Source organism: Macaca thibetana, chromosome 7 (assembly GCF_024542745.1).
Source record: "Macaca thibetana thibetana isolate TM-01 chromosome 7, ASM2454274v1, whole genome shotgun sequence".
Taxonomy (NCBI): Eukaryota; Metazoa; Chordata; class Mammalia; order Primates; family Cercopithecidae; genus Macaca; species Macaca thibetana.
Window position 1 is genome coordinate 52539920 of NC_065584.1, and position 24793 is coordinate 52564712.

Genomic DNA, 24793 nt, shown 5'->3' on the forward strand with positions numbered 1-24793 from the left:
CCTGTGGACTTGAAACAAAAAAATTGCTTACAACTTCACCATTAGAACTGTGTGAGGGCAGGAACTGTATCTTCTTCAATTGTGCTTAAATACAGCATTTGGTACGTAGTAGGGCTCAATGCATGTTGAATTAAGCTCTATAGAATGATTTAAATGATTTAACCACTTATCTAAGTTTCACAGGTTCTCTAATTTTAAAAATACAAGTAAATAAAATACAAATTAATGCTACTTGGAAAAATGCTGATTTTAGCACTGTGGCAGGAAAACATATAAAAGATGAGTTATGAGCCTCTTGTGGTATCAAAGAGTAAGGAAGTGCTAAATCAAATAAACAGAGACAAAAAAACCTGTACAATGATGGGAATATGTCAAAGTGATAGAGGAACAAACGGAAAGAGCTGCCAATGGCTGTAGCTGGAACAATTTGAGCAATAAAATAAAGTAGTATGGGAGTATAACCCAAAGTATAAAATAAATATTCTAAGACTCCATCGTGATATAGGCAAATGATTAAATAAATAAGTAATGAGGGGAAAGGAAGTAAGAGATTGGAAAGCCCAGATTGTGAAGACTACAATAAATACTTAATTTTTCAATGCTCAGACACCAATGAACATCTACAAGCTTTACCAATGAACATCTACAAGCATTAACACCATCCAGGAAACATGATCTCACGAAATGAACTAAATAAGGAACCAGGGACCAACCCTGGAGAAACATAGATATATGAACTTTCTATCCTATTTCATATATCTATGGAAGTTCATAGATATATGAACTTTCAGGCAGAGAATTCAAAGCAGCTGTTTTGAGGAAACTCAAAGAAATTCAATATAACACAGAAAAGGAATTCAGAATTCTATCAGATAAATTTAACAAAGAAGCTGAAATAATTTAAAAGCAGCAGAAATTCTAGGGTCAAAAAATATAACTGAAGGCCGGGCGCAGTGGCTCACGCCTGTAATCCCAGCACTTTGGGAGGCCGAGGCGGGCGGATCACAAGGTCAGGAGATCGAGACCACGGTGAAACCCCATCTCTACTAAAAATACAAAAAAATTAGCCGGGCGCAGTTGTGGGCGCCTGTAGTCCCAGCTACTCGGGAGGCTGAGGCAGGAGAATGGCGTGAACCCGGGAGGCGGAGCTTGCAGTGAGCCGAGATCGCGCCACTGCACTCCAGCCTGGGCGACAGAGCCAGACTCCGTCTCAAAAAAAAATAATAATAAAAATAAAAAAAAATATATATATATATAACTGACATGCTGAAGAATGCATCCAAGTTTCTTAATGGCAGAATAGTTTTGTTTCTGTTTTGTTGTTGTTGTTGTTTGAGACAGGGTCCCACTTTTTTGTCCAGGCTAGGGTACAGTGGTGCCATCATAGCTCACGATAACCTCAAACTCCTGGGCTCCAGTGATGTTCCCACTTCAGCCTCCCAAGTAGTGAGACTAGAGATGTGTGCCACCATGCCCAGCTAATATTTTATTATTATTTGGTAGAGATAGGGTCTTGCTATGTTGCCAGTGCTGGACTTGAACTCCTAGACTCAAGTGATTCTCCTCCCATCTTGGTCTCCCAAAGTGCTGAAATTATGAGCCACCATTCTCAGCCTCTTTTTTTTTTTTTTTTTTTTTTTTTTTGAGACTGAGTCTTGCTCTGTCACCCAGGCCAGGCCAGAGTGGAATGGTGCGATCTCAGCTCACTGCAACCTCCACCTCCTGGATTCAACTGATTCTCCTGCCTCAGCCTCCTGAGTAGCTGGGACTACAGGTGTGTGCCACCACGCCCGGCTAATTTTTGTATTTTTAGCAGAGACGGGGTTTCACCATAGTGGCCAGGCTGGTCTTGATCTCTTGACCTTGTGATCCACCCGCCTCAACCTCCCAAAGTGCTGGGATTACAAGCGTGAGCCACAGTGCCTGACTAGAAGGGTGAACATTAAAGACTGACAACCCCACATGCTGGAAAGCATGTGAAACAAGTGGAACTCTTATACGTGACCGGTGGGAATTGTAAAATGGTACAACCACTTTGGAAAACTGCTTGGCAATTCCTTATAAAGTTAGACATACCCATAGCCAAGGGTGACAGCACCCGCTTATAGTCCCAGCTATTCAAGAGGCCAAGGCTGCAGTGAGTTATGATTGTGCCACTGTATAGCCTGGGGGACAGAGAGACCTTGCTTCTAAAAAAAAAAAAAAAAAAAAAAAAAATTAAGTTAAACATACCCAGAACGACCCAGAAATTCCACTCCTGTATTTCCTCAAGGGAAATAAAACATGCCCACAAGGACTTGTTCAAGAATGGTTATAGCAACTTTGCTCATAATAGCCAAAAATTGAAAGCAATACATATCAATCAACTGGCGAATGCATAAAGTATTCAATGGAATGCCTCTCAATAACAAACACTACTAACTTCTGGTTCACGCAGACCCAACAGAGTACCTATCACCTTCATTTTTATAGTGTCAGAAATAAGAGGAGTGGTTGCTGATGCGGTGGGAGATGGACTGGAAAGAAACAGGCCACTCTTCTGAGTGATGGAAATGCTCTACGTCCTGATTGGGTGGTAGTTACACAGCTGTGTACATTTACCAAAACTCATCAAATTGTCCACTGGGGGGAAAAAACTATTATTTTTTATTTATTTATTTTTTTTGAGACAGAGTCTCGCTCTGTAGCCCAGGCTGGAGTGCCATGGTGCGATCTCCTTTCACTGCAAGCTCTGTCTCCCAGGGTCACGCCATTCTCCTGCCTCAGCCTCCCGAGTAGCAGGGACTACAGGCGCCCGCCACCACGCCCGGCTAATTTTTTGTATTTTTAGTAGAGACGGGGTTTCACCGTGTTAGCCAGGATGGTCTCGATCTCCTGACCTTGTGATCTGCCAGCCTCGGCCTCTCAAAGTGCTGGGATTGCAGGCGTGAGCCACTGCGCCCGGCAAAAAACTATTATTTTCACTGTACGAAAACTTCACCTCAACATTGTAAAGAAAACATTTCAAGAAGGTCTGCTGGGTTCCGTGACTAAACAAAGATATCAAAAAGCCCTGAATCCAGTTTGGGCAACGTAGTGAAGCCCTGTCTCTACAGAATTTTTTTAAAGTTAGCCAGGCGTGGTGGTGCGCGCCTATAGTCCCAGCTACTCGGGAGGCTGAGGTGGGAGGATGGTTTGAACCCAGTAGGTCGAGGCAGCAGTGAGCAGTGAGCAGTGGTCGGTGCCCACTGCACTCCAGCCTGAGTGAGACTGATACCTTGTCTCAAAAAACAAAAACAAAACCAAAAAAAGCCGCAGGAGTTCTGGGGGAGATTTCCCGCAGCCCAGTTTCGCCAGGGGCCCAGCATCACCCCCTGGGCTCCGCCGCCCACTCCTGCCCTTCACCTGAGGTGAGCGCCCTCACCGCTCCACTCCTTCTCATCCCGCGTCGCCGTCCCGCCTATTTTCCCTCTCACACCCATCTTTTGAACCGTCCCTTCACCTTTCAATCAATTCAAATATCGCAAGGAGCAAACCAATCGCAAGCCTAGTTGAGTGGAAGGGGCGGGATCTTCCACGGAAGTGTTGGTTAAAGCCCCTCCAATCAGCGGCTCCGTGCGGAAAGTTTGAATTTCGTGGAGGCTCGGGTTGTGAGGGTTCCTGCTTCGGAGTCGGCGGTGGTCGTCCAGAACGAGTGTTTTTTACTTTTTGTTTGGTTGAGGTTTCACGCTAGAAGGTGCCTCAGGTAGGTGGGTGCTGAAGAGCTGGACGGAGAACGCTGGCCCGCTTCCGTTGAAGGTCTAGAAGGGTCTGAGGACCGGGGACTGCGAGCGTCGGAGCCAGTCAGAGGCAGGCTCCTTTAGGAGGGTGTTACCTGCTCTTCCTGAAGCTGATAACGCGAACCTTTAGAAGAGTCCGTATGTTTGTCGTGACCTCTGTAGAAGTCAGTGTTTCACCACCGGGGCGTAATTGGCCTTTGGGGTGAAACTGTTCTTCACTAGCTCCGACATTAAATTTCCGTAGCTCTTCCCAGGTCCCATGGCAACTAAAAACGCCCGGTTGAGAACCTCTAGTCAAGCAAGATTAACGCATTCTAGACTTTCAAGCTGGAGGAAACGCCACTCAGCCAAACAAAATTTAGGTGTGTGTGAAGAGTCAGGGTGCCTGGCTTGGGATCCCGGCTTCACCACCTTTTAGATATGCTGATGTGAGCTGTTAATTGACCTCATCTGTATGAGAGCGATAATAGTAACTATCTTTCAGGGTTATTCTGATAATTATACCTTTAATGTTGTCCTCCCTCGCTCTTTCTCTTGCTGTGGATAGTGCTGTCCTGTATTTAATACATAAGTCTTAATTTTTCTTCAATCTTCAGCGAATTAATACTGCAGGAGATAAATAGTGGAAAAGAGTTCTTTATGAAAAGCACAGTCCATTGTCACTTTCCTTGGGTCTTAGAGGAGAATGTTATTAGCGTGCAGGTCAGATTCTCATTTTTTATATTTTGTCGATTGCTAAGAATCATGTAACAATTTATTGCATTACTTGTGCCAATTTTCCTATTGTCTGGAGTTTTCTAGTGGATTTAGTTAATTCTTGTTGAAGAGTATACCATAGTGTGCCTATCACAGAGCCTCCCCCCTTACCTTTTTTTTGTTTTTTGTTTTTTAACTGCCAAGACTTCTGAGAATCAGTATCCTTTCTCCAGTTTGGCTTGGTAGTTCTCTATACCAGCTACCCAGGTGACCCCCTCAAACTTTCCAGTTTTCTTTGTTCTCCCCAGTTGGACCCACTGGCATCGTCTTTATTGTCCTCTTTTGTTTTGCTTGAATACATTCTCAAAGATCTTTCCAAGAAAAAGGCATGTGCCAAGTAAACTATATGATTTCGTGCGTGTGTATGTGTGTGTGTGTATGTGTGTATGGCTTTTCTTTCTTAAAATTTATAGAGATGGAGTCGTGTTATGTTGCCCAGGCTGGTCTCAAACTCCTGGGCTCAAGCAATCCTCCTGCCTTGGCCTCCCAAAGTGGTAGGATTATAGGCCTAAGCCACCCTGCCAGCCTAAACTGTATGATTTCTTGTATGGATGAAAATAATGGAGCAAACTGATAGGGTTATTGTGAACTATGTATTTGGTCTTGTTCTGTTTTCTGGTAAACTACTACTAAAATCCTTGGAGTCTTCTAAGTGGTATCTTTTTGTATGCTAATGATTGACTGATAGCTGGATGCCTCTCAGTAGCTTCTGGATTGAGGCTGGTCACTAGACAGACCAAGGCAGGATTACAGAGTTGGGATTTTCAGCCCCACCTCACAACCTCTGGGGAGGGGAGAGGAGCTGAAGGTTGACTGGATCACCAGTGGCCAATGATTTAATCACTCATGCTTATGTAATGAAGCTGCCATAAAAACCACAAAAAAAAAAACCACCTGTGTTTGGAGAGCTTCTTAGGTGAACACATGAAGGTTCCTAAACGGTGGTGCTACCTGAGAGAGCATGGAAGCTCCTTGTTCCTTTCCACATACTTTGCCCTGTGCCTCTCTATCCAACTCTATCTGTATCTGGCTGCCTATTGATTATCTCTACATGACTAATAGGTACCTGGTGTGGGGTTTTTGTTTGTTTTTTTTTGCTTTTTTTTGGCTTTAGAGGAAATGTTAGACTACCGTCATGGGTAAGGAAACCATTCTGTACATGGTCCTTCACTTAACCTATTTTCACCTTTAGTTCACGCTTTTCTTTTTGCAGTGTTCTCTAAGCCCAGAGCCTCTTTTATTCTGGACTATAGCTTCCTGGCTTTCTCTTCATCGGTCAAGCAAGTTCCTATTTAAAACCCCCCAAATAGGTAGCTTCTTATGCTCTGATAATCATCTTCCCACTTTTCAGTGTTACATATTTCTTTCATTGCACATTTTATATTTTTATTTCAGAAGGCCCTGAAGTGGGACAGGAGATGAACTATAATCTTAATTTTTTAAATAATGAAAATTCATGTAAGTTGGGTTTTGTCCTTTTCCTTGACAGGATGTCTTCATCACATTTTGCCAGTCGACACAGGAAGGATTTAAGTACTGAAATGATTAGAACTAAAATTGCTCATAGGAAATCACTGTCTCAGAAAGAAAACAGGCATAAGGAATACGAACGAAATAGACACTTTGGTTTGAAAGATGTAAACATTCCAACCTTGGAAGGTAGAATTCTTGTTGAATTAGATGAGACTTCTCAAGAGCTTATTCCAGAAAAGGCCATCGTTAAGCCAAGTAAGTAAAGGTCTGTTGTAATTTTAAGTACTTTGAAGAGTGAATAATAGTTGGTTTAATGCCTGTGTGAGTAAAAAACCCTGGCCAGAAGAATTTTGAAATATCATTCTATAAATAACTTTTCTTTTTTGGTCTTTTATCTTTTTTTCTTTCTTTCTTTTTTTTTTTTTTTTAATTACAAGAGACAGGGTCTCACTGTCACCTGGGCAGGAATGCAGTGGCGTACTCACTGTAACCTCAAATTCCTGGGCTCAAGGAATTCTCTTGCCTCAGCCTCCCAAAGCGTAGGGATTACAGGCATGAACCACCACGCCTGGCCCCTTAACCTGTTTTCTACAACTAACTACTGTCTTTAAGGCAAAGCCATTTACCTATGGAGTATTATAACACTTTATCTATATTGCCTTATAGAAATCCTAAAGTTCTTATGGAGCTTGGGTAGGGTAAGTGTTAATAAGATAAACTGATAAGCAATGTAAAAATAGAATAATTAAAGTATCCATGAAATGAGAGTACTTTGTCAATGGAAACATTACTAAGAAGAGCAAAGAATCCATCCTTGCAGCTTGCCCAGAAGGATTGGGACCATTAGGATGGAGGGAACCAACTAAAGAAGAAAGGAATAATCTCAGAAAAAGATGAAAATAGAGCATCTTAGAAGGCAAAGGATGCTACAGAGAAGAGAAAGGGAACTGAGAAATGACTTGTGTTTAGTCAGGAGTCACCCTACTCCTATTTGTTGTGTTCATATAGCAGGCATTAGGAGCTAGATGGCATTGAATAACGCTAGGATAAATGGGGAATGGCAGAAAGAACCAAACATTTTTTATTTGAGAAAGGGTGGTAGTGTTACCTCCTAAGTCATCTTCTTGCCTTTACTCTTGTCCTCTCAAATGCTCCATTTCTTAACCAAAAATATTTCAAATAAAAGTCAGTCAGTATGACTTTTGTCAGTATGACTACTGTCAGTATGCTATGAACTATGTCAGTATGCTATTAAAATATCCTTTATTTCCCATTTGCAAAGGCTTAGAGATAGGAGTGTGCCTGATATGTTTTAGTGAATGCAAGTAGGTAACTGGGTATAAAAGAATGAGCAAGGGTGATAGATTGCATAGAATCCTAAGGACCATCATTATAAGGACATTGACTTTTACTCTGAAATGAGAAGCCATTAATGAGTGTTTATGTAATCTGATTTATATTTTAAAAGGATCACTTTGGAGTCAGGCCTGTAGCCCTAGCTACTCCAGAGGCTGAGGCAGGAAATCTGGAGCTCAGGAGTTTGAAGCTTAGTGTGCTACGATGGTGCCTGTGAAAGGCCACTGCACTCTGGCCTGGGCAACACATGGAGATCCTGTCCCCTAAAAAAATAAAAATAAGAAAAAAAAGGATCAGATCGGGCGCGGTGGCTCATGCCTGTAATCCCAGCACTTTGGGAGGCCGAGGCGGGTGGATCATGAGGTCAGGAGTTCAAGACCAGCCTGACCAACATGGTGAAACCCTGTCTCTACTAAAAATACAAAAATTAGCTGGGTGTGGTGACATGCACCTGTAATCCTAGCTACTCAGGAGGCTGAGGCAGGAGAATCGCTTGAACCCGGGAGGTGGAGGTTGCAGTGAACTGAGATCACACTGTTGTACTCCAGCCTGGGTGACAGAGTGAGACTCCATCTCAAAAAAAAAAGGATCACTTTGGCTGCTGTGTTGAGAATAGATTGTAGGGTAGTATGTATGACATCAGGGAGAGCAGTAAGTAGACTATTGCAATAATTTAGTTGATATTAAGTATTAAAAGACAAGGGGCTGGTCGTGGTGGCTCATACCTGTAATCCCAGTTCTTTGGGAGGCTGAGGCCCGTGGATCATGAGGTCAAGATATCAACACCATCCTAGCCAACCTGGTGAAACCTCATCTCTACTAAAAATACAAAAATCAGCTGGGCATGGTGGTATGCACCTGTAGTCTCAGCTACTTGGGAGGCTAAGGTAGGAGAATCACCTGAACCCAGGAGGTGGAGGTTGCAGTGAGCCGAGATCATGCCACTGCACTCCAGCTTGGTGACGGAGCAAGACTCTGTCTCGAAAAAGAAGAAAAAGGGAAAACTAGTAAAGAACCAAGGAACAGTGCAAAGTAATGTAAGAGGATAACCAGAAGAACATGCTATCCTAGAAACCGAATAGAAAAGTGCATATCAAGGAGAGACCAATTAACTATGTTAGTCAGTACTGCTTGTTAGATCAAGTATAATAGAGGTGAGAATTTGGACTTCACCACTGTGGAGGTCACTGGTGATCTTGAATAGTTTTGGTGGAGTGAGATTCAGGGAGTGAAAGTCAGATTGGAATGGGTGAGTATAATCAAACCTTTAGATATAATTTATAGTCTATAGAAAACATGGGGCCTAGAGGAATGAGTAAATAAACAAATATAGCTTGCAAGGGCATTCAGTAGGAAAACTGACTACCTTTTGTCAGTAAGACAAAATCTGTTTTGTCAGACAGATCTGTTTTAGATGAAGAGATTTAAAAAGACATCCAAATAAAATGCGTTGATCTTGGTTCTTGATTTAAATAAATAGATGGTTTAAAAGACCTCTTTGAAACAAACAGAGAAGTTTAAATCTGGATCCTGTAATAGATAACAAGGAATTACTGCTGATTTTGTTAAGTGTGATGATGATATTGTGGCTGTGAAAGGAAATGTCTTCATTTTATTTTTTTATTTGTTTTATTTTTTGAGACGGAGTTTTGCTCTTCTTGCTCAGGCTGGAGTGCAGTGGTGTGATCTCAGCTCACCGCAACCTCTGCCTCCCGGTTTCAAGTGATTCTCCTGCCTCAGCCTTCCCGAGTAGCTGGGATTACAGGCATGCACCATCACGCTTGGCTAATTTTGTAGTTTTAGTAGAGACAGGGTTTCTCCATGTTGGTCAGGCTGGTGTTGAACTCCCGACCTCAGGTGATCCACCCACCTCGGTCTCCCAAAGTGCCAGGATTACAGGCGTGAGCTACCACGCCTAGCCGGAAATGTCTTTATTTTTTAGAAGTATATACTAAAGTATTTAGAGATGAAATCTTCTAAGCATAATTTGTTTTAAACAACTGCAGCAAAATGTTCATAAATATTGAATCTGGGTAATAGGTATATGGGGTTCATCAGAATTCTGTTTGTGTGTATATTAGAGGTTTTTCATAATTTTGAAAAATTAAGAGAGGGAATATAAAGAGTGTTGGAAATAGGCTGGGCGTGGTGGCTCACACCTGTAATTCCAGCACTTTGGGAGGCCAAGGTAGGTGAATCACCTGAGGTCAGGAGTTCAAGACCAGCCTGGCCAACATGATGAAACCCCATCTCTACTCAAAATACAAAAATTAGCCAGACGCAGTGGCACATGCCTGTAATCCTAGCTACTAGGGAGGCTGAGGCAGGAGAATTGCTTGAACCCAGGAGGTGGAGGTTGCAGTGAGCCAAGATTGCACCACTGCACTCCAGCCTGGACAACAGAGTGAGACTCTGTCTCAAAACAGGCCAGGCGCAGTGGCTCATGCCTGTAATCCCAGCACTTTGGGAGGCTGAGGCGGGTGAATCACGAGGTCAGGAGTTCGAGACCAGCCTGGCCAAAATGGTGAAACCCCGTCTCTACCCAAAATACAAAAAATTAGCTGGGCATGGTGGTGGGTGCCTGTAATCCCAGCTACTCGGGAGGCTGAGGCAGGAGAATCACTTGAACCTGGGAGGCCGAGGATGCAGTGAGCTGAGATCATGCCGCTGCATTCCAGCCCAGGCAACAGTGCGAGACTCTGTCTCAAATAAATAAATAAAAGTGTTGATAGTAGAGATACAGGTAACTCTCTTGAAGAATTTTGCCTTAAATGGGACTAGAGAAATAAGTGCTAGATGAGGATGTAGGTTGGGAGAAATTATTGCATGTTTGTAACTTCATAATGGCAACAATTCAGTAGAGGAAAAAATAGATGAGTGAGAGGATAAATTGCTGGAAGAATGTCCTTGAATAGGTGAGAAGGAAGGGAGTACATCTATTATAATAAATAGCACCTATAATTGTATTAGTTATCCCAAAACTTAGCAGCTTAAAACAATAAACATTGATTATTTCATACAATTTTTGTGGGTCAGGAACTTGGGTATGGCTGAGCTGGGTGATTCTGAAGGTAACAGCCAAGATGTCATCCAGAGATATATCTGAAGCCTTAACTGAGACTGGAGGATGTGCCTCCAAGATGACTGACTCACATGAGCAGTAAGTTGATGCTGGCTTTTGGCAGGAGGCCGTAGTTCTTTGTCATGTGGACACCTCCATAGGACTACTTGAGTCTTCTTAAGGCCCCACATGGCACCTGGCTTCTCCCAGAGCAAGCGACTCTTCAAGAGAGAGCAAGGCAAACACTACCTGGTTTTAGAAGTCATATTCCATTATTCCTGTGATACTGTCTTGGTCACACAAGTCAGCCCTATTCAGTGTGAGAGGGGATGACACAGGGCAAGACTACCAGGAAGTGAGGATCAGTAGAGGGCAGCTTGGTTGCTGGCTATCATACAAGTTAGTTAATTTAAAAGTGAAGCATAGCAAGCAGTTAATATTTGAACACATGAAGGCAAAATGAATACAAATTTTAAAAGACTAGGGGTTGAAAAAACTTGGGGTTAGAGTGCTAAAGAATTAACAAGAAATATTAAAAGCATTTCCTTTGTGCAGAGAGGTCTTGCTGTGTTACTGAAGTTGAACTTGAACTCCTGGGCTCAAATGATCCTTCCGCCTCAGCCTCCCCAGTAGATGGGACTACAGATGTGTCACTGTGCCTGGCTTATTGAAAACATTTTTTTTTTTTTTGAGATGGAGTCTTGCTCTGTCGCCGAGGTTAGAGTGCAAAGGCGCGATCTTGGCTCACTGCAACCTCCATCTCCTGGGTTCAAGCAATTCTCCTACCTCAACCTCCCAAGTAGCTGGGATTCCAGGTGCCTGCCACCACGCCCAGCTAATTTTTGCATTTTTAGTAGAGATGGGGCTTCACCACGTTGACCAGGCTGGTCTCGATCTCCTGACCTCAGGTGATCCGCCCTCCTTGGCCTCCCAAAGTGCCGGGATTACAGGCGTGAGCCACTGCGCCCGGCCTGAAAGCATTTTTTAGCACCAGTTGAAATGACACAAAAATAATTGTTTATACGTTTGCATAACTTTTCATCTGAAATGTGTTATATACTGTGTGGTTTTGGTTTTTTTCTGCCTAGGGGCAATGAAAACTATTCTAGGTGATCAACGAAAACAGATGCTCCAAAAATACAAAGAAGAAAAGCAGCTTCAAAAATTGAAAGAGCAGAGAGAGAAAGCTAAACGAGGAATATTTAAAGTGGGTCGTTATAGACCTGATATGCCTTGTTTTCTTTTATCAAACCAGAATGCTGTGAAAGCTGAGCCAAAAAAGGTAAATTTAGTGTCTTAATATAAAGGAATAGTTTTTTATTTGGAATTTTCTTCAAGACATTAAGTGACTAAAATAACCCCTTTCCCTTAGTCTCGTTATTAACTGGTTGGTAGAAGGTGGGAATGACATAATAGTAGCTCACAAGAATGAAAATCAGGTCCCTGAAGATAGCTGTAGGTAAGCTGAGATAGGATAAAACTAGGAAAATGGGTAGAACCAGGCTAAAACAATGTTATGCAAAGGATTTGGTGTTTATCCTGTAGGTTATGCAGAATCAAGAGAAGTTTATAAATGAGGGTAGTGCCATTGTCAAATTAATAATTCAGGAAAATACCATAGCCCTAAAGATTTTGGTCTGGAAAGGGAAACATTTATAGATAGGGAGACCAATTGTGAGACTATTGTAATAGAATAGATGGAAAGGGGCAGTGGGTTTTAAAAGGAAAAAATAGGTGTAAGACATCTAAATAAAGGCATTTGACAGGACTGGTGGCCAAGTAGATGGTGAGGGGTAAAGGAAATTGAAAAAGCAGAGAGAAGAGATAAGACAAGAAAAGGAACAGGCTTAAGTGGGTGCATGTTAATAACCTTTTAAAAAATCTTAAACTTGTGTGGGCCACCTAGATATTAGCAAACATTTGGAAAGCAGAATGGAAATCGGTGCTAAGATGTTGATTTAGGATATAATATTGGGAGTATGGATGGGTGTTTAAGCTGTAGGACTAAATGAGACCATTCCAATAAGGATATATAAAATTATGAAAAAGTGGGCTCTAGGGAGCACCTTTAGGTAGGCAGAAGTCCAATACCAGGCTGAGGACTGGTCAGAGAGGCAGGAGAACTAAAAGAGAGGATAGAAGCTCATATTAATGATGATTCCAATACCTGGAAAATATGGTTTGAAATTTCTTTCTCACTGAGAAATATGAGTAATTTTTGAAGTTACTAACTTAATTTAAATCAAGCTAGAACCAGAAAAAGGAATTTAAGTATCTTTTTGCTATAAGAGATTAAGGATAAAATTTAACTTTAAAATGGGAACTTTATTTTGTAATAAGTTATGCAAGTAAACCTTTACCAGTTCATTTTTTTTTTTAAGTTTATCTTCTTTTGACTATTCTAAGGCTATTCCATCTTCTGTACGGATTACAAGGTCAAAGGCCAAAGACCAAATGGAGCAGACTAAGGTATAGTTGATAGCAGATAATTGTTACTAAAATGATAAAGTGTACTTTTTTAGTAAGTAAATTCATTTTCAATCTAGTATCAGATTCAAACATAATGATTAATTTACTAGTTAACAGGTACCAAAGTCACTGTTCTTGGTATGGTGACGTAGAGCAATTTCACTTAAAATATTTGCTCCGACATTCCTTATAAGATCCATGGCAAACTGTCTTTGTGTCACACTCTTGTTTACTGGGCTCCTATTATGCATTCCAAGTTACCTGCATGAAATGCAGATGGGGAGGAAAGCACACAGGGTAGGTGTTATAAACTTATGGGTCTTCAAAATACTGTAATAGAGATATTAGGAGGGTTACTAAAACAAAGTGAAGTGGGCAAGAAGGGAAATAGTATACGTCTTTATCAGGTGAGGAAGCTAAGTTCCATATATGCATATATATTTTGCATTGCTATGATGTTCCTGGTGTTGTAGGCTTTTGGATATAATAAACTAAATTCCCTTTGTGGAACTTACATGTAAGGCTTTAAGAAAAAATAAATACATAATATGTCAGAAGATGATAAGTATTATGGAAGAGATGGGGAGATGGGGTGTACTAGAAGTAGGTGTGGGGTAGAATTTTGATTGGGCAGTTAAGGAAGGCCTCCCTGAGATGAAAGCCTTTTGAGTGAAGTCATTATGGAAGTGGAGGAGAGACCATGGGAAAGAGCTTTTTATCCAGGAGAAGCATTTCCTAGGCAAAATTAGAAGGTCTTGAAGTGAAAACATGTCTAGGAGTGTTTAAGGACCTTCAGAAGGCAAGTTATAGTTAGCTGTTTTTAAAAGCTTGGGTTATTCGCATTTTCTTAGTTCTGTGATTCTGAAAAAGGATGTAACCTTTTTTGGAAGCTTAATGGAAAGCTTTTCTTTTTTTTTTTTTTTTTTTTTTTTTTTTGAGACGGAGTCTGGCTCTGTTGCCCAGGCTGGAGTGCAGTGGCCGGATCTCAGCTCACTGCAAGCCCTGCCTCCCGGGTTCACGCTATTCTCCTGCCTCAGCCTCCCGAGTAGCTGGGAGTACAGGCGCCCGCCACCTCGCCCGGCTAATTTGTTTTGTATTTTAGTAGAGACGGGGTTTCACCGTGTTAGCCAGGATGGTCTCGATCTCCTAAACTCGTGATCCGCCCGTCTCGGCCTCCCAAAGTGCTGGGATTACAGGCTTGAGCCACCGCGCCCGGCCTAAGCTTTTCTTTCTCATTTTATTTGGGGTAGTTTTTTGTTGTTGGGTTATTTACAGTGATCAGATTTCAGATGAGGAATCAATTTACAGATTAAAAATATGATGGTTTGATTCATTATGCAATTAAATCATGTAGCACCTAATCTCTTAAATAGATTGATAATGAGAGTGATGTTCGAGCAATCCAACCTGGTCAAAGACAAACTTCTGAAAAGAAAGTGTCAAACAAAGAGAAAAAAGGTAGGAATATTAGCAATTACTATAAATCCTCTGAGGCTACCATGGCCATAATTTTTTTTAAGTGTCCAGAAGGTCAACTGGAATTTATTTGTTTGCGACAGTCTTGCTTTGTCGCCGAGGTTGGAGTGCAGTGGCGCAATCATAGCTCACTGGAGCCTCCACCTCCTGGGCTCAAGTGATCCTCCCACCTCAGCTTCCTGAGTAGCTGAAACTACAGGTTTGCCACCATGCCCAGCTGATTTTTATATTTTTTGTAGAGACGGGGTTTCACTATGTTACCCAGACTGGTTTCGAACTGCTGGGCTGAAGTGATCCTCCTGCCTCCCAAGTAGCTGGGACTACAGGCATGCACTACCGTGCCTGGCTTCACAGCCGTAATTTAATAACTACAAGGGACATTCAATTTGGTTATTTTTTTTTTCCCCACAGTCGTGCAGCCTGTAATGCCCATGTCGTTGAGAATGACTCGATCAGCTACTCAAGCGGCAAAGCAGGTTCCCAGAATGGTCTCATCTACCACAGCAAGAAAGCCAGTCACAAGAGCTGCTAATGGTAAAAACTATTCCTTGATCAGTGACTGAACTAGAATGTTTGGTCCTTGAGGTTTTTGTGTTCCATTTCAAAAATCAACAAGTACTTCTTTGAGTAGGAGAGAAGGAAACGGGAAATTCTAATACCTGAAAATAGATTCTGTGCCCTGACTTCTGGTTGGCACACAATGGGTGCCCAAACATTGAAGAACTTAATTAGTATAAGCAGTGTTTCAAAGTGAAAAATTAATGCTCCGAATAAATCACAGTTCATTTATTTGGTGCAATATAATGTAGCCATTAAGAACAGTATTATTAAAGAACACTCAGTGATGTGGTTCATGATATATTATGTGGGCAAAGAAGAGCATGTCAAACTCTGAACAGTAGGATCGCAATTCTAAAAAGCAGTTTGTGAATATGTGGACATAGGACTGGAAAACCATACCCCGAAGTGACAACTGAGTAATGGAATCCTGGGTGATTTGTCATTGTTGTTGTTTATAGTTTTCTGTATTTTTCTAATTGTCTGTAATAAATATGTACAGGCTGAGCAACCCTAATCAAAACATCCAAAATCCTGAGCACCAACATGACATGACATTCAAAGGTCATATGCTGAAAGGAAATGCTCACTGGAGCATTTCAGATTTTTGTATCAGGTATGCTGAACCTGTAAGTATAATGTAAATATTCCAAAATCTGGAATCTAAAATATCTCTGGTCTCAAGCATTTTGGATAAGGGATACTCAATCTGTATTTGGTATTCAGAGGAAAAAGATAAAACACTCTGGTTTTGAAAACAGATGGTTTGTATTTGGCAGGAAATTCCATAACCCCTTTTATAATATGGCTTTTAATCATAAAAATCCTTCAAGACATATATTCCCACTGTTGCTTCTTTTCCTTTCCCAAGTTACCTAGTATTTTAATATAGCATTTCTATCTAGTAAAATAAATATTTTATTGTTTTAGAAAATGAACCAGAAAGAAAGGTGCCAAGTAATAAAGGAAGACCTGCCAAAAATGTAGGAACAAAACCTGACAAGGTAGAGAATAAAATCTTTTTACTTCTAGATGCTTTGAAAATCTCATTGCTGCTTTCATAAAGTTGAAATTAAACATAAAGAACTGCTTCAAGAGGTTAACCTACATGTGTGTTAAAACTTCCTGAACCATAAGAAAGCATCAAGAGGATTTACTCTTGTTGTTTTTCAGGTATCTTATTTTCAGAGCTTTATAGGTAGAGAGAGCATAATTTGGTTAGAAGATGGAGAAAAATAATAAAAACACAGCTGAGAGAAACCTGTATGTGGGAATTAGCCAAGACATAGGGTGAAGTGGGGTGAAATGCATTGACTTTGGATTCATTTAGGCCTGGGTTTGAATACTCTCTCTGCTTCCAATTAGCTGCATAACCCTGGGCAAGTTATGTAATTTATGAGGTTGTTTTCTTATTCCTAACATGGAATACCTACATAGAGTAGTTGTAAGAATTAAATAAACTAAAATTTCTGCCTGTGTCTAGCATGGTTTCTAATAAGGTCTTCAAAAAAGATGCCCCATTTGAGGACCCAACCCCTTGGCTTATAATCTATGGTATAATTTATTTCTGGTTTTTTTTTTTTTTTTTTTTTTTTTTTTTGAGACAGTCTTACTCTGTCGCCCAGGCTCAAGTGCAATGGCGCAATCTTGGCTCACTGCACCTTCCACTTCCCAGGTTCAAGTGATCCTCCTGCCTCAGCCTCTTGAGTAGTTGGGATTATAGGCACACGCCACCACACCCATCTGATTTTTGTACTTTTAGTAGAGATGAGGTTTCACCATGTTGGCCAGGCTGGTCTTGAACTCCTGACCTCAGGTGATCCACCTGCCTCGGCCTCCCAAAGTGCTGGGATTACAGGCGTGAGCAGCCACTGCACCTGGCCAGAATAATTTCTTAATTTAAAAAAAGTATCAAAGATTAAGTAACCTGGCTAGATTCTTAGTAAAAAATCAAACACAGATTGAGAAAGGAAATATACAGTGAATCTTCACAGATAAAGCATCTGGACCTTATAGGTCCTCCCTTAAGATGAACCCTTAAGGATTATCACTAGTTTTTGCTTTGACTACCATGCTGGCTTCAACAGTGTTACCACTTAAACTCTTGTCCAGGTTGAAATACCTGAGTTTGAGTTCATATCTTACTAAAAATCAGAAACCTAGAAATCTCTAGAAATTATTTAAATACCAAGTAACACATTGACTTGAAATAGTAAATATGCTTTGTATTTTATATGGTTAATCTTCTGTGTCACATTGAAAGTATTGCTGTTGTGATAAGACTATTTATAATCTAAGGTTATTTAAGGATTTGGTCCTTAATAGTCATTCCATAATGTTAGATTTCTGATTTTAAACCATTGTAAATATCAACATAATTTTTTTTTTTTTTTTTTTCGAGACAGAGTCTTGCTCTGTCACCCAGGCTGGAGTGCAGTGGCACGATCTTGGCTCACTGCAAGCTCCACCTCCTGGGTTCACACCATTCTCCTTCCTCAGCCTCCCAAGTAGCTGGGACTACAGGCTCCTGCCACTAATTTTTTGTATTTTTAGTAGAGATGGGGTTTCACTGTATTAGCCAGGATGGTCTTGATCTCCTAACCTCGTGATCCACCCGCCTTGGCCTCTCAGTGCTGGGATTACAGGCGTGAGCCTCTGTGCTGGCCATGATTATCAATTTAAGTAAAAAGATACATATTTGTTGAATAAGTTTTTCCATATTAATTTTCCATTATCTTTTAATTTCTTGTAATACCTGAAAGGTATTAGTCTTTTAATAAGAATTGATTTGGGCTGGGCGCAGTGACTCACGCCTGTAATCCCAGCACTTTGGGAGGCTGAGGCGGGCGGATCATGAGGTCAGGAGATCGAGACCATCCTGGATAACACAGTGAAACCCTGTCTCTACTAAAAATACAAAAACTTAGCTGGGCATGGTGGCAGGCACCTGTAGTCCCACCCACTCTGGGAGGCTGAGGCAGGAGAATGGTGTGAACCCAGGAGGCAGAGCTTGCAGTGAGCCGAGATGGCGCCACTGCACTCTAGCCTGGGCGACAGAGGGGAGACTCCCTCTCAAAAAAATAAATAAATAAATAAATAATTGATTATATTCCCGGGGAATAGCAATGGGTTTAGCATAACTGGTCTTCTGATTCCATGTATACACTTAATTGTATCTGTTTTTATCTCTCAAATTATGTACATAGGACATATATTTCTGTTGTCATATTTTCAGACCTATAAAAATTGGTTGAATATATCCTCACAAGAGAGAAATCTTACTCTACTTTGTTAACTCACATCCTAGGGTATTTCTTGTAAAGCCAATAGTGAAGAAAATACTTTGAATTCACAAACTAGTGCAACAAGTGGAATGGATCCAGATGGAGTCTTATCAAAAATGGAAAACTTACCTGAGATGAATACTGCAAAAATAAAAGGGAAGAATTCCTTCGCACCTAAAGATTTTATGTTTCAGCCACTGGATGGTCTGAAGACCTATCAAGTAACACCTATGACTCCCGGAAGTGCTAATGCTTTTTTGACACCCAGTTACACCTGGACTCCTTTAAAAACAGAAGTGTAAGAATATGATCTTAATGATAAGTCCCTTGATAAAATGGGTAATAAATGCCTTTCTGTTTTTTTCTTTTTGAGACGGAATCTTGCTCTGTCGCCCAGGCTGGAGTGCAGTGGCGAGATCTCTGCTCACTGCAAGCTCCACCTCCCGGGTTTATGCCGTTCTCCTGCCTCAGCCTCCCGAGTAGCTGGGACTACAGGCGCCTGCCACCACGCCTGGCTAATTTTTTGTATTTTCAGTAGAGACGGGGTTTCACCGTGTTAGCCAGGATGATCTCGATCACCGGATCTCGTGATCCGCCCACCTTGGCCTCCCAAAGTGCTGGGATTACAGACATGAGCCACCGTGCCTGGCCATAAATGCCTTTCTTATATTTGGTCTATGCTCTTAAAAAGTTATTAGTGAACTATGTTAATTAGGAATCATGAAATTTTTTCTTTAAAAAAAATTCTTCAGAAGGTACAGTAATGTAATTGACAGTTTTTATATTTCTTATGCATTGTTATTTTCACTATACAATTTGGGTTTTTTTGTTTTTAATAAGTGACTTAATTATAACACAAATACATTTTTCAAAAGAAGAAAATTGCTATACTAATTTAACTCAGATACGACTTTTTCCTTATTTTCTTCTGGCTTAGTATTTAGAGAAACTGCCTCTGAAGACAAACATGATTAATTTGCAAAACAATGGAAAAATCAGTTGGAACCTTTAAAAGAAAAGGCAAGATCATTTTGCAAAGACTGGCTGGCAGCAAATATACTAAAAACTACTCAGCATCATCTAAGACTATTAAGTGTTTATGTTCTGTTAAGAAATCTTCAAAATCTTTGAATCTCATTACAATTAATTACTAAAGATGGACATTCACACCATAGGTGTTTACATTTTCTCCCCTCCAGAATACACATTTTTTAAAAATAGAAACATTTCTATTTTAGCCCAGATCTATAAAAAGTGACACAATTTTGAAACCCTTTATATTAGATATATGGAGTTCATGTTTCATGAAGTATATTTTTGCTATTGTTTTTAGTGATGAGTCTCAAGAAGCAACAAAAGAAATATTGGCACAAAAATGTAAAACTTACTCTACCAAGACAATACAGCAAGATTCAAATAAATTGCAATGTCCTTTGGGTCCTCTAACAGTTTGGCATGAAGGTATAGTATTTAATTAATTTATTCATTTTTTAGAATAATGTTTATCAATAATACAAAAAATATTTTGCTTTCAGGTATAGTAATTAAATTTTTACTTTTCTGGATTATTACTTGTCAGATTTGTTTGGAGCTCTTTTTCACCATATCATTTGGGGATATGAACTCAGGGTCAGAAAAGACAGGAAAGCATGGGTAAAGATACCTGAAGAGATCATTGGAATGAAGAATACAGACAGGAGAGGGGAAATAAATGTAAATTTAAATAAAAAAAATATTGAGAGCTACTTTAGAGGAAATGTGAGTTAAGTGATTGAGGCAGAAATAAAATTTTAAACATTGGAAAGAATTGAAGGATATTTAAAATGTCTTTTTAGGGGCTTTCATTTTAGGAATTGTGGCTTTGAAATTTACATGTAAGATTTTCTTTAATTTATAGAACATGTTTTAAATAAAAACGAAGCTACTACTAAAAATTCAAATGGCCTTCCAATAAAAGAAGTCCCACCACTTGAAAGAAATGAAGGTCAAATAACTCAGCCCCACCATGATGTGCCATATTTCAGGTATGTCTGTGTGTTTCTAGTGTAAGAATGTTGTATTAATATCTAGACATTTAAAACCCAAACTAAAAAGTTTTAACCTTAATATAGTGGGGGGAAACTGATATTAGGTGATTTTCACGTTTAAATTTTAGTTTCTTTTGTACATTCATGTGGTTCCTAATTCAAAGGGTAGGAAAAGGTACAAGTGAGAAGTCTTCTCAGCACTGTGACCCAACCGCATAGTCTGAACGTTTCATGAAGGCAAGTGTTACTCATTTCTTGTGAATACTTCCATGGATAGTTAATGCTTATGTAGACAAATATAGGCATACACATTTTTTTCTTTTTTAAAAAATACAATAGGCTGGGCACGGTGGCTCACACCTGTAATCCCAGCACTTTGAGAGGCCGAGGTGGGAGGATCACAAGGTCAAGATATTGAGACCATCCTGGCCAACATGGTGAAACCCCATCTCTACTAAAAATATAATGGCACACGCCTGTAGTCGCAGCTACTGGGGAGGCTGAGGCAGGAGAATGGCGTGAACCCGGGAGGTGGGGGTTGCAGTGAGCCGAGATAGCACACTGCACTCCAGCCTGGCAACAGAGTGAGACTCCATCTCAAAAAAAAGAAAATATATATATATCTAGACAATATCATACAATATACACTATTCTGTTTGCAAATCAAAATAGATAAGTATCTCACTATAGTTTTACTATTCATTTGTTCTATTATGAATATTTTTTTTGAGTGACTTCATTTCTTTTTTTGTTTTGAAATGGTCGCACTCTGTTGCCCAGGCTGGAGTACAGTGACGTGATCTCAGCTCATTGCAGCCTCTCTGTCCTGAGCTCAAGCCATCCTCCTACTAATTTTGGCTAATTTTGGTGGTTTTTTGTTTTTTGTTTTTTTGTAGGACAGGGTCTTACGATACTGCCCAAGCTGGTCTCGAACTCGCAAGCTCAAGCGATCCTTTTGCCTCGGCCTCCCATACTGTTAGGATTACAGGCATGAGCCACTATGTCTGGCTTGATTTCTTTTTCAGAGCACTGGGTTTTAGAATTATAAGGGATTTTAGAGGTAGCTAATCCATTGTCGTTCCACTGAGTTATTGAAATATTAAGCAGTCTACCTAACTACACAATGTGAGGGCTAAATCATTTTTGCTGTCTCTTTTTTTGTTTGATTTTTGTTTTTTGAGACGGAGTCTCGCTCTGTCACCCAGGCTGGAGTGCAATGGCTTGATCTTGGCTGTGTGCAACCTCTGCCTCCCGGGTTCAAGCAGTTCTCCTGCCTCAGCCTCCTGAGTAGCCGGGATTACAGGCGCGTGTCACCACACCTGGCTGATGTTTGTATTTTTAGTAGAGACAGGATTTCACCATGTTGGTCAGGCTGGTCTCGAATTCCTGACCTCGTGATCCACCTGCCTCAGTCTCCCAAAGTGCTGGGATTACAGGCAAGAGCCACCATGCCCGACCCTCTGCTTCCTCATTAATCATCATGTGTGTCATTGAATATAAACAACTCAAATTTTTTGGGTTTGGTTTTTTTGAGACAGGGTCTCACTCTGTCACCCAATCTGGAGTGCAGTGTCTCGATCTTAGCTCACTGCAACCTTGACCTCCCGACCTCCCACCTCAGCCTCCTGAGGAGCTGGGACTATGTCTGTTTCTAGCGTAAGAATTTTGTATTAATATCTAGACATTTAAAACCCAAACTAAAATATTTATAACCTTAATATAGTGGAGGGAAACTGATGTTAGGTGATTTTCATTTATCTTTTAAATTTAAATTTTTTTTTTTTTTAATAACAGGAGAGTACCACCATGCCTGGCTAAATTTTTTTAAGTAGAGATTGGTTTTCACCATGTTTCCCAGGCTGATCTGGAACTCTTAGGCTCAAGTGATCTGCCTGCCTCTGCCTCTGCCTCACAAAGTGCAGGCTGGAATTACAGGCATGAGCCACTGAGCCTGGCCCTAATTTTTTTTTTTTTTTTTTTTTTTTAAAAAGAAACAAAACCCAGGCCGGGCGCGGTGGCTCAAGCCTGTAATCCCAGCACTTTGGGAGGCCGAGACGGGCGGATCACGAGGCCAGGAGATCGAGACCATCCTGGCTAACACGGTGAAACCCGGTCTCTACTAAAAAATACAAAAAACTAGCCGGGCGCGGTGGCGGGCGCCTGTAGTCCCAACTACTCGGGAGGCTGAGGCAGGAGAATGGCGGGAACCCGGGAGGCGGAGCTTGCAGTGAGCTGAGATCCGGCCACTGCACTCCAGCCTGGGCGGCAGATCGAGACTCCGTCTCAAAAAAAAAAAAAAAAAAAAAAAAAGAAACAAAACCTGCCAGGTGCGGTGGCTGCCGCCTATAACTCAGCACTTTGGGAGGCTGAGGCAGGCAGATCACCTGAGGTCAGGAGTTCAAGACCAGCTTGGCCAACATGGTGAAACCCCATCTCTACCAAAAATACAAAAATTAGCTGGGAGCGGTGGTAGGTGCCTGAAACTCTGTACCTACTAAAAGTAACTCCCCATTCCTCAGCCATTCCCTCCCAGCCCCTGGTAAATACCATTCTACTTTCTGTTTCTATGATTTTGACTCAGCTAAGTATCTTATTTGAGTAGAATTATGTAGTATTTGTCTTTTTGTTACTGGCTTACTTCATTTAGCATAATATCCTTGAGGTTCATCCATTGTAGCATGTGTCAGACTTTCCTTTTTAAGGCCGAATAATATTTCATTGTATGTATATAACACATTTTGCTTATCCATTTGTCTGTCAATGGACACTTGGGTTGCTTCCATATTTTAACTGTTGTGAACAGCTATGAACATGGGTGTACAAATATCCCTTTGAGACCCTGCTCTAAATTCTTTTGGGAGTATATCCAGAAGCAGAATTGCTGGGTCATATGGTAAGTCTATTTTTAATTTTTTGAGGAGCTGCCATACTGTTTTCTATAGTGGCTTTGCCATTTTACATTCCCACCAACAGCTTACAAGGGTTCCAGTTTCCCTCTACATACTTGGATACTTTTTATGTAGACACAAATTAAACTTCTTTTAGGCCTGGGTTTCTCAACCTTGGCCCTATTGACATTTTAGATTGTATACTTGTTGTGGGTATATATCCTATACATCATAGGCTGTTTTGTAGCATCCCTGGCCAGTAGCACTCCTCCAGTCATGACAATCAAAAATATTTCCAAACATCACCAAATGTTCCCTAGAGTGGGGCAAAATTGACCCAGTTGAGAACCACTGCCTTTAAACAAGCAAAGCCTAATAATTAGGATCTGTGAGGCCGTATCACTGTAGTCCTGGAATTAACAGTTTTAGCTTTAATTTACTCTTGACAGTTGAGTTGGCTTTAGTTTCATAGACAATGCAGATAATCTGATGCACATTTAGAAATGTCTGACTTTGATCAGCCTCTGAAAAAGAACAGAACAAACTAGAAATGTTAGCTTAAAAAGTAGGTTCTTGGTATTATCCATCCACATAAGTTTTAGGTGTAAAAGGATGTACATACACAGGGTATCAACTTGTATTTATGGATTTTAATATATCACAGTTTATAAATATTCAGTATCAACTATGGGAAAATATCATGGCTCCCTTTTATAACTTCCTAATATGATGTATCATGATGTTATGCTAATACTTAGACAGTAGTGTAAAAACTACTTGTAGAACTGAAATGTATGTCATCATTTTAGAAATATCCTCCAATCAGAAACTGAGAAATTAACTTCACATTGCCTCGAGTGGGACAGGAAGCTTGAATTGGACATTCCAGATGATGGTGAGGCAACATTTATATTTTTTGTGTTTGCTTTCTTTTACTATGGTTACGTTTATCTGAAGCATAAAAATATAGCATTGCCTAACTTTATAGTTTCATTATTATTCAAAGTAGCAAGAATTTTTCTTCTTTAACCTGATGTCTACAATAAAGTAGCAAGTGTTTTTCATATCTCAACATATGTTCCCTAACATCCGTGCTGAAATGGTATATAACTTAAAAGATTTAAGAAATTAGAATATTGACTATCATTCCTTTGACTTAGACATTTTTCTAACCAAGCAAGTAACACTGAATATTATTAGCTTTTTTAATAAGACTTTATGGGTGATATCAATATCTGATACTGTTTACACAAAAATATATTCCGAATGAAAATTACCTAAATCAATATGGGAAAGATTTTCTGAAGAGTTCCTTAATCTGATTTATTTGGGGAAGCTGTTTAGAAAAAATTATGTGCTCTCAGTATGAAGTCCTTCTTAGATAATTATTTGCAGTGAGTTGTTTGACCTTTTTTTTTTTTTTTTTTTTTAATTAATTAATTTAAAATGAGCGTTGCTCTTGTTGCCCAGGCTGGAGTGTAGTGGCACCATTTCGGTTCCCTGCAATCTCTGCCTCCTGGATTCAAGTGATTCTCCTGCCTCAGCCTCCCAGTTGGCTGGGATTATAGGTGCCTGCCACCACGTCCAGCTAATTTTTGTATTTTTAGTAGGAATGGGGTTTCACCACATTGGCCAGGCTGGTCTCGAACTCCTGACCTCAGGTGAGCCACCCACCTTGGCCTCCCAA

At 40.5% G+C, this 24793-nt stretch overlaps 1 protein-coding gene across 5 annotated transcripts in view; it reads left to right on the plus strand.

Moving 5' to 3' along the window:
- The first annotated feature begins 3571 nt into the window (after nt 1-3571).
- The window catches only part of DLGAP5 (DLG associated protein 5), a 42020-nt gene continuing 20798 nt past the window's right edge, over nt 3572-24793 (plus strand). For 2 of the 5 annotated variants that reach the window (XM_050798243.1, XM_050798241.1), the window contains exons 1-11: nt 3572-3724; nt 6004-6242; nt 11493-11686; nt 12811-12873; nt 14247-14331; nt 14761-14883; nt 15838-15911; nt 18215-18489; nt 19525-19652; nt 20089-20215; nt 23916-24001. In XM_050798243.1, coding sequence (XP_050654200.1) covers nt 6005-6242; nt 11493-11686; nt 12811-12873; nt 14247-14331; nt 14761-14883; nt 15838-15911; nt 18215-18489; nt 19525-19652; nt 20089-20215; nt 23916-24001 — 1393 coding nt within the window. In that variant the 5' untranslated portion in view covers nt 3572-3724; nt 6004. Of the gene's footprint in view, nt 3725-3798; nt 4121-4162; nt 4461-6003; nt 6243-11492; nt 11687-12810; nt 12874-14246; nt 14332-14760; nt 14884-15837; nt 15912-18214; nt 18490-19524; nt 19653-20088; nt 20216-23915; nt 24002-24793 lie in introns of those variants that run through there. The other 3 variants (XM_050798242.1, XM_050798240.1, XM_050798239.1) reach the window with 3 other exon arrangements.